We start from the raw sequence: 9,972 nt of genomic DNA on the forward strand, positions 1-9,972 counted from the left end.
GGTTAACTGTTTGTCGACGTTACATCTTTCCAAAACGTGCGTATATCATATTATCATTTATGTCCTTTACGAGATTGAGTTTAATAATTGGTTAGGTATTCCTTCACTTTAGGCCGGCGTGAAGTTATTAACACAAGCTCTTAAATTAAACGGTCGTAATTAAGTAAAACTCGAATTTAATTATTCATGTTTAATAGGTTAACAGGTGTTTGCTTGCACTCCCAAATTATACGAAAACAAAATAAAACAAGCCCCAATTGAATTCTAGGAAACAATTAATCAAGAGATGATAATTCAAACAAAAGAAGCGACACAGATTAGAAATGATGGGAGTACGTAGTGTTTTTTAATTTATTTATCAGTGCTCTAATCTTGTGAGAAGAGCAGATTTGAGAGCCTCCTCGGTCCTTGGGGTTCCTTCAGGGAGCTTGACGACGATGTCTTGAAGCATAATGTCGTTGATGCTTGACACGCTGGCGTGGTGGACTTGGAACCCGAGGTCCCTAAGGCAATCCATCAGCCTCGCCGCCGGGTGGTTCATGTTCTCCGACTGAACTCTGATCATCGCGTCCGATCCCACCACCTTCACCTCGATCTCCGGCGCCGAGCACTGGCTCTGGTTTTTGTTGGTAACGGTCGGTGGTTTCGTCTGGTCGTCAACGGATGTCGTGGTGCTCTGGTTGTCGAGATTGTCGGCCGTGTTCTCGAGCTTCACCTTCTTGTTGGTTACTCCGGCGAGCCGGGACTCGAGGTCGTCGACCTTGGCCTTGAGCTGGTTGATGTACGAGACGGCGTCGGAGAGCAGCGAGGCCTTGTCCATCCTCGACACGTTCGGGACCACGGCCCGGAGGGCGTAGAATCGGTGGTTGAGCTTCTCTCTCCTCTGCCGCTCCGCCTCAACGTGGTTCAGCGGCGTCTCTCGTCCCATCCCCGGCTTCCGGCCTCGCTTCTTCGGCCCCCGCTCCTTCTCCTCCGCCGCGACCACGGGAATCAAGCAGTCTGAATCAGACTGCTCGGATTCCGCGGCGCGGACAATTTTATTGCACTTGGAGTACTTTTTCCTTTTCTTTGCCTCAAATAAGTTGTTGCGATTTTCCTCCTCGTCCTCGTCCTCCACTTGGACGCCGGCTATGATGCCGATGTCCGCAAAGGATATGTTCTTGTGGAGGAAATCTATATGCTGCTCTTCGTCGTTCTGATTCGTTTGCTGGTGATGATGATGGTCGGTCAGGTCAAACCCAGAATCAGAACCGAACAGGGATTTGACCTGACCGACCAGACTCCAGTTTTCCCCGACGGCCTCGCAGGACCCCAGCTCGAGCACCCCGAGCCGGGTCGGGACGCACACGAGGGTCTCGATCCCGTGCATGTGCGCCTCTTTGGCGCGCTCGCACTCGTTGAACTGGAGCCGGTGGCCTCCGGCGAGCCATATCGGCGACCCGGAGCTCAAGGCCTTGCCGGGGACCCCGTCGCCGGCCAGGAAAGACTGGGAGAGGGACATCGCGAAGAACCATTCGATGTCTGTGACGCCTCTGCCAGCGGTCTCGCCGTTGAGCTTCCTGGCTTGTATCGGAGGCAACAATATGTTGTCGTCCTTTGGGCCCTGGAAATGGCCGTCGGCGCAGGAGAGGACGAGCCTGTCGGCCTCGTCTCTCGAGGTCTGCCAGAAAATGGCGTAGGCCCACCAGTCGCGCTGGCTCTGGACGATGAACTGAAGCCTCTGCCTCAGGCTCGGCGGAGAGTCGCTGGAAAGAGAGACGAGAGAAGACGACGAAGTTGGAGAGATCATCAGGTCTTCCATTATGAAGTCTTCGTTTATTGGAAAACGGGACAGAGGCGGAGAGAGAAGGGTAATATAAAATTTGTGGATATGGTTTATAGGTGATATATCATGCCCAGTGTTTCCAGAGATAATTGTTTCCTTTTTAATTTGTTTATTATCACTAAATATGGAAAGATATATACCCAGTTACCCACCAACTCAATAAATATTTGCGACAGTCGCTGCCGGGAGACAAGTTGACCAAATTAGCCCTTGGCACGGACAAAGTGTTACTCTCTGTGTGGGGTATATATGCAACAAGGAAATTAATTGTACGACTCTTAGAATTAATTTGATGGATGTGACACCGTTTTGGCTCTTTATTTTTTATATTACGAATTTTGGTCCATTATTAATTTTATATTTTTGCAATAAATGAAGTCCAAATCACTAACGCTTTTTGAAACTTCGATAATAATGTGTTCGGCCTATTATTTCTTTGCAATTATTTGATTTTCAATCTTTATCAAAAAAAAAAAAAAAAAAAAAGCCAACTGCGTTTCCTCTCGCACAAAAGTTTTAGCCTACACCACTCTAATTCTAGTACTTTTTGTACTAATTCAATTAGTGTTCTCTCGTACGTTTTCGTCAACTTGTATTACATAAACGGTATTTTAATATTTGGTTATTGTGATAATATATGTATTAAATATAGATGCCATGTCATCACGTGTTAAAATATCGCTGATCTTGTGTATAGCCCAATAGTATAAATACTCAATAATGTGTAATCAAACAGTTAAACAATCATAATATCAAAAACAGAATTCTGTTACATTTTTCTCTCTCAATCTCTTCACTCATATTACTTCAACACCATCTTTTATATGGTATCAGAGCACTGATCCAACATTGGTGAAACCTCAAACTAACTCTCAAACAAACAATCCTTCAAACACCTTATCTTCACTTGTACAAATCAACCAAACACCGAACTCGATATACTCAGCGATGACCAATTTCTATAAGAACCTCCAAATGTCCTCCCTCAACCAAACTCTAGCAGTGAAACTCAATCGAACGAATTACCTTCTCTGGAAGACTCAACTTGAGAATGTAATCATTGCGAACGGCCTCGACTATCTGATTGAACGCTATTCATGTTCGATGAAGTTCTTTGAAGACGGAGTCACAGTCAACCATGAGCACATCCTTTGGCAGAGGCAGAATTGTCTTCTCATGGCGTAGATCTACTCATCGCTGACATAGAGCGTGATGTCTCATATCATCGGACTCAAAACCTCTTACAAGATCTGGACAACACTTGCGCGAAGTTTCTCGTCATCTTTGAAGGAAAAGACTCTTCAACTTTGTCTTGAGCTTAAAACAACAAAGAAGGGAGGTATAACTATGTCTGAGTATATCTTAAAGATAAAATCTATTGCCGACAATTCGATCGCTATTAGTGAGGAAATCTATGTTCAAGATCAGATTTGTTATCTACTTGGTGGTCTTGACGTTGAGTACAACTCATTTGTGACCTCTATCACTACACGATGGGATTTTCCTTCCATTGATGAACTCTTCAATCAACTCATGATGTTTGAGAATAGGCTCAAACAACAAAGGTCGGTAGATGATAATTCAATGATTCAAGCGAATTACGCAAACTCCAATGGTGGTTATGGCAACAACAACAACAACAACAACAACAACAAGAAGGGAAGACATAAATACAAAAAAAAAAAAAAATCAATCCAATCAGTTCAATTCCGACAACAATTGGTCACCATCACCACAGTTCAATCCTAGAATAGGCCAGGGTGGAGGAAGAGGCATTCTCTCACCAACAAACAACCAGTTCAACAATGGACGTGGAGGACGAGGCATCACCCATAACTACAACAACAACAAACCTATTTGCCAAGTGTGTGGAAAATATGGTCACTCAGCAATCAAATGCTATCATTGCTTTGACCAAAACTACTCAGTACACAATGATGGCTCAGTTGCTGCAATGTTTACCAACTACTCATCTCTAACAAGTCTTGCTGATGCTGCATGGTACATGGACTCATGAGCCAATCACCATCTCACTAATGATGATTCTCAGATGAGTGAACCAATGTCCTTCAATGGCTCAGATCACGTCGTGGCTGGAAATGGTAATAGTCTATCTATAAAATTCACTTACTTGGAAACAGCAACTCTTTCAAATTGAACAAAGAGTTTCATGTGCCAAGCCTCATACAAAATTTGATCAATGTTCTTCTTAGGATCAAACTTGGTGGTCTGGTCATCGGCAAATCAACGAGTTGTCTCACGCTCCAGCACAAAATCAGAGTATCAATTGTAGCCTTAACAGTGTGTGAATTGATGTGGATCCAGTCGCTACTACGTGATATTGGCCAGCCCTGCTTCCGCACCCTTGCCGTGTTTTGTGATAATCTCAGCACCATGCATTTAGCGGCGAATCCAGTCATGCACTCACGTTCAAAACATGTGGAGATAGACTACCATTTTGTACGAGAGAAAGCGCAAAACAAGTCCCTCCTAGTTCAGTTCACTCTGTTTGATACACAGCCCATTGATGGCTTAACAAAACCACTTGTTACTCAATCATTCACGAGTCTATGAACCAAGCTCTTCATGCTTCCGCCTTGAGCTTGAAGGGGGATGTGATAATATATTTATTAAATATACATGTCATGTGATCACGTGTTAAAGTACCGTTGACCTTGTATATAGCTGTCAATCATAGTATAAGCACTCAATAGTGTGTAATCAAACAATTGAGCAATAATAATATCAAAAACATAATTTTGTTACACATCTCTCTCTCTCTCTCTTTTTTCGATTGCTTCACAACATCTTCTACAATTATAACTTATTATATGATTAAGAAAAAGGAGGACAAGGGGTGGGAGTTAGTGAAAGCGATTACAACAGACTTTTCTTATATAACATGAATGATACCTATATAACATGATGATATGTTATGACTTTTGCTAATTCTTATGTGAAAAATTCAATTAATTTAAGCTTACAAAAACCAAACACAAACAAAACAGTAATAATCAAAGTAAAATCAACCACACACTCAACAAACCAATCATTATGGCGATAAAAAAATCTTCAAGACAAGAGTAAAAATCACAAAACTATCACAAAAAATATTGTAGTCTAAATTTATTACATAGTTCGACTAGCTATACACAAAAGTCGTCCACATGATGGTCAACCATTTACTTAGTCAGAAGTTAAGACTCTTTTCGATTAACAATAATCTTATTACTATATGCTTGTTAAATATCAAATTATTAAAAATAAACGACGCAAATCAAATCGCCTTAACCCAAAATTTCAAAAAAAAAAAAATGCTAGGTAAACACTTTGAATGTGACTTGCACAAAGGAATTTAAAAAAAAGTTCCTATCTTAAAAAAAAAACAAAAAGGTTCAAAGCAACTTAACTATTAACTCTATGAGATAATGTACTGATCAATGCAGATTCTCTTGATTTTGATCTTTGTGTCCCTCGAACAATTTCTGAACAAGTAACTACAAGTGGCGAATGAAATTATCACTAAAAGTTTATTCGGTGCATTTAAGTGTGGACTTAGGTACATGAATGCTTGAGACTTGTATTAGCTTTTCAAAATCTCAAAAGAATTTGGAATTTTGGCCAAACAAAATAAATCGCGTCTCAAAGTCTCAAAAGTTCACCAAATATGTATGTTCTCGAATTCATTAACTTTGGTTTAATATCGAGGTCAGAAAACTATATGTATGTTTGTGAAGTTTTGAGTTCACAAACATTTTTCGAGCTTCTATTATATATTGCTATCACTCGACCCCACCATGAGGCGGGAATATAAAAACTACCATTTTATCTTTTTAATTCGTATTTTCATCAACTTATTTATTGAATATCATGCTCTATTTACTTATTTACACTATCAAAGAATAAAGTATGTGGTGATATTGAATTTCAATAATCTGGTACATGAGTTTCATATGTGTTAACTGTTAAGTATCATAAGACCAGCAAGAGTCATGAATTGGCTTCTAAGCTCCAACTTTATTAACAAACAAAAAATAGCGAACTAAAGTATATACATTCATATTCAAAGCAGACAACCGCTTTAAAAAACATTATTAACCGTAGCAAAATGAAAATAGAGTTGCTTTCAATTTCAACTAAAATTGTTGCATCAGTTATCAACAACTGCTGGCTGTAATTCTTAGAATATATAAAGTAAACTAAAAAGTCATTAGGCATTGACAAATTGGTCATGGCTATAACTAGGGTGTCAATTGCATGTAGTGGGAGCCACATGGAGACCCAATTTACATGGTTTAATTTAAATTCACCCTCCTGATTTTTTTCCAAATTTTCTTCCTGAGCCTTAAATTTTTAAAAATTACAACCTTTTATCATAAACATATCAATTTTTATATTTTAAATCCAAATTTATAAAAAAAATTACGTTGCCCTCTTGATTTTTTTCTCTCTTGAAATTGTCCCCTGACTTCAGTTCTTAGCTCTGCCACTGATTAACAATTAAAGTTATTATTGTTAAAAAAACAAGGGGCGATTAGGTCAGTAGTATAATAGTCCACTACTCTCCTTTTAAAAAATTGTCAAAATTTTATTTTATTTAAAAAAAAAATAGCCCACTAGACACGCAATAAATTAATTAACTGAAGAGTAAATTTAATTTATTCTTCAGTTAATTAATTTTCTGCGGACCTAGTGTACAACATTTTAATAATATAAATTTTAGCTAAAATCTTAAAAGGAGTAATGAAAATATCTAGTTACAACAAATTGTTGAACAAACAATTCAAAGCTATCAATTGAATTGCCACCATAAACAAATCTCTCTTCTCCCTCTATATTATAAATTATAAATTAATAAAAAAGGCAAATAAAATATAATTTTTTCCACAATTACTTTTATAAATTTAATAATAATTTTTAATGAGTAGAATGTGAGTAGAGTCAACGACAAGGTCCATAAAATGATACTTTACCTGTATTTTTATCTACGTGAGGAAAATTACTCTCCCTAAATAAGTGGTAATAATATGTCTAAGAAAATTCTTCTAAATATCACTAGTTGAAACTTGAAACAACGCACTCGCCGCGCGTGAGAAAGAAAGAGAAGAAGAGAGGATGATGTGATAGAGAGAAAAAGGAATACAATCAGAAGAGAAAAAAAAAGAACCCAACGTTGCCACGTGTCGCCGTTTGGCGAAGTCACGTGGCTGTCTCTGTATGAAAAATCGGAAATATGTTTACTTCTTTATATCTAGTCTGTTAGGCATGGCCCTAAATATTTTCAATTCATACTTAAAATATTATTAATAAAATATTAAGAATAAGAGATTTTAAAATATGAAAAGATAGTATATAAAAAATAGTATAAGGTTGTGACAAATTTAAATGACTCTAATTTACCTTTTAAATTATAAATTCACCACCATCCCTTGAGTTTATATATATATATATATATATATATATATATATATATATATATATACTTTCTATTTATATTAAATAGAAAGTACAATATATTTAGTCCCTATAAATATATTTTACTTTACACTAAATAAAATATAGTTTTTAGGTCTATCAAAAAGGGGCGTCTATAAATGATAAAAAATAAACTATGATTTTGCTGACATAAAAAAAATATTTGATAAAAATTTAAATATAATAGTGATTGAAAAATTAAAAAAAGATAAAAATATAAAAAAAAAAGTGAGAAAAAGAAGGGCGAAGATGTAAAAAAAAAAATTAGTCCAAAAAACACGGAATGTTTTATTTTTAACTTTAAAATTTAAAATAAAAAAGCACTTGTTTACTCTTATAATAAACTTCTTTACCAAACACCAAAAAATAGTTAAGATTATTACAAAAGTTAAAACCACCCTCCAAAATCAACCAATATAAATGATTCGATTAAGCTGTTCAAAATTATATAGCATCTGCTTTTATCATTTTCGAACACTTTCATGAGAGATTAACTGGAATAAAAAATTAAGAAGCAAAAGTGACATGTATCATTAATTATTGAATAAATAAGTTATGCGACTACTATCTCTTTTATTTTTATTTTTAGAACATCGTGAAAGCTTTTCATGAGATACTGGATAAATTGTCATCTTATACAGTGGTAGAATATCTATATAAAAAAAGATGACAAACAAACCGAATCCGTGATCTAAACACGAAGAACATGTGATCGCGCAACGTGTGCGGGAACACCGCAAATTGATCACTTTCATGGCTCTTTTAACATATTTACATTGATTGATGATCATGAAGTATATTGTTCTTCAAACTGTATAGACAAAAATATAACAATACTCCTAAACCAAGAGGTAGTGGATGATGACTAATCCGTCTCTAATCTAAAACAAAATAACTATCCATAAAATAAAATGATTCACAACATAACACTAAAAAAAGCACAAACAAACTAAACAAAACCCTCCACAAAAATACCGCCTCTAAAAAACAACCCCTCGATCTCCAAAAATGCCTCGTCACACACCCACCCCTCACTCACGAGAACCGGCGCATTGTCGGCAAGGACGACAGGTTGCTATCTCTTTATAGATTTATTTCTTCACAAATATCTGTAGTTTTTTAAATTATAATAAATTGAATATTATGTTGTTAGAACTATTAGCATTTAATTAAATAAATTGTAAAAAAGAAATACAAACAAATAGAGACATATGGGTTATCTATATATAAATTGCAATAGATTATTGATCTGACATCTGAGGTGAAATATTTAATTTGATTACGAATGATTATTACATTTAGAGTGTAAATTAATATATATCAAATATTATATTTAGTGTTTTTAACATATTTTTAAATCTAAAAAAGTATAACATTTTTGTTTATTATATTTGATTTCAAATTAGGCTGCTAAACTGTTAACCAAGACCAAAAAATAATATAATCTCATATATAATTATTGAATAAATAACTATCGAAAAACATCATATATAATTTCCATAGAAATTAAAAAATATAAAAGCAATATATATATAATCATAAATATACACTGCAGATAGAAAAGTTTGGCAAGCTTACGTAATGTAATGAAAAATGAAGGTAAAAAGTTGAGAAAATAAGGACAAGTGTTGACAAAAGAAAAAATGTAAAGTGGGCATATTTGGATCAGAGTGAGTGATTAAAAAAAGGAGTGACATCAAAACAAATGCGCCACGTGGCATTACCTAGCGAAAAATGGATCGATGGGTTGAAATTACCCCGAAATCGGACGGAAATCAGAGTTTTGGAAAGTCTCGCTACCGGTTCGTATAAAATCGTGCCTTTCCCAATAAATCGTGATGAACTGAGCGAAAAACAGTCCAATTTTCGGTTCGTGAAACCTGGTTTGGTTCAGTGGTTTTCTTTAAAAAAAACATGGTATTTAAGAGGAAACCGGGACCAAAATCAGAAAAGTGTCGGAAAGTTTTAAGATTTTTTTTTTCCGCTCGGCTAAAGGCGATTTGTCACTGTTTTCCGTGAAATCTCAAGAATTCCTTTCTTTTTTTTTTCCGGCACTTTAAAGTCGATTCTTTCTTGCGTCCCGACGGAAAGCGAACGTGAAAATTGGTAAGTGTTCAGATCCCGACGAACTTCAAACTTTGATGAAATATAGTATTTTCTATAAAAAAAAAAAATTGTGAGTTTTTTTTTTATATAATTAAGTTCAACTTCATAATTTTTAACTTGATTTTTGGTATTAATCTGAGTTTGTACAAATCTTTTCAAGTTTTTTGACAGATATGAAAATAGATTTTTTATTTGAATGTATATTTCGATTTTGTTAAATTAGTTGTGGAATATGAATGTTTATGTATAATTAATACTTTTAAATAAATGTTGTCTTGTTAATATTTGATTTCAGTGTTTGTATTGGTTTATCATTATGTTGAACTATTTGACTTATGGTTTATAATGTAATGAAAATATTGTAGACTAATTTTATTTTTATCATATGTTATGTATGAATTTTTATAAATATTTGTTCACTGAATTTCTCTCGATAAATACGGTATTTGACAGCATTCTTCGACAATAACAATAACTTTAATGGTTCAGTTTTTTTTTATTTTTTTTTATACCACAATATAGCAATGATTTATCATAGCATATCAACAAAAATCTGAGTCTCGAAA

General features: G+C 35.3%; 1 protein-coding gene and 1 non-coding gene across 2 annotated transcripts; one reads left to right on the forward strand and one right to left on the reverse strand.

Annotated features, from left to right (window-relative positions):
* Positions 1-200: 200 nt before the first annotated feature.
* Positions 201-1,849, reverse strand: LOC149400269 (transcription factor bHLH14-like). The gene has a single exon (XM_089612464.1). It carries the CDS (start codon positions 1,799-1,801, stop codon positions 359-361), a length of 1,443 nt encoding a protein of 480 aa, XP_089468590.1. The 5' UTR covers positions 1,802-1,849; the 3' UTR covers positions 201-358.
* Positions 1,850-3,232: 1,383 nt separating this feature from the next.
* Positions 3,233-3,371, forward strand: LOC149400270 (small nucleolar RNA Z247). Its single transcript, XR_016296886.1, has one exon. It is a non-coding gene; the product is annotated as a small nucleolar RNA Z247 (small nucleolar RNA).
* Positions 3,372-9,972: the final 6,601 nt, after the last annotated feature.

The sequence above is a fragment of the Urtica dioica genome, chromosome 4 (genome assembly GCF_054948205.1).
Source record: "Urtica dioica subsp. dioica isolate 48M chromosome 4, U.dioica_male_clone48M_v1_H2, whole genome shotgun sequence".
Taxonomy (NCBI): domain Eukaryota; kingdom Viridiplantae; phylum Streptophyta; class Magnoliopsida; order Rosales; family Urticaceae; genus Urtica; species Urtica dioica.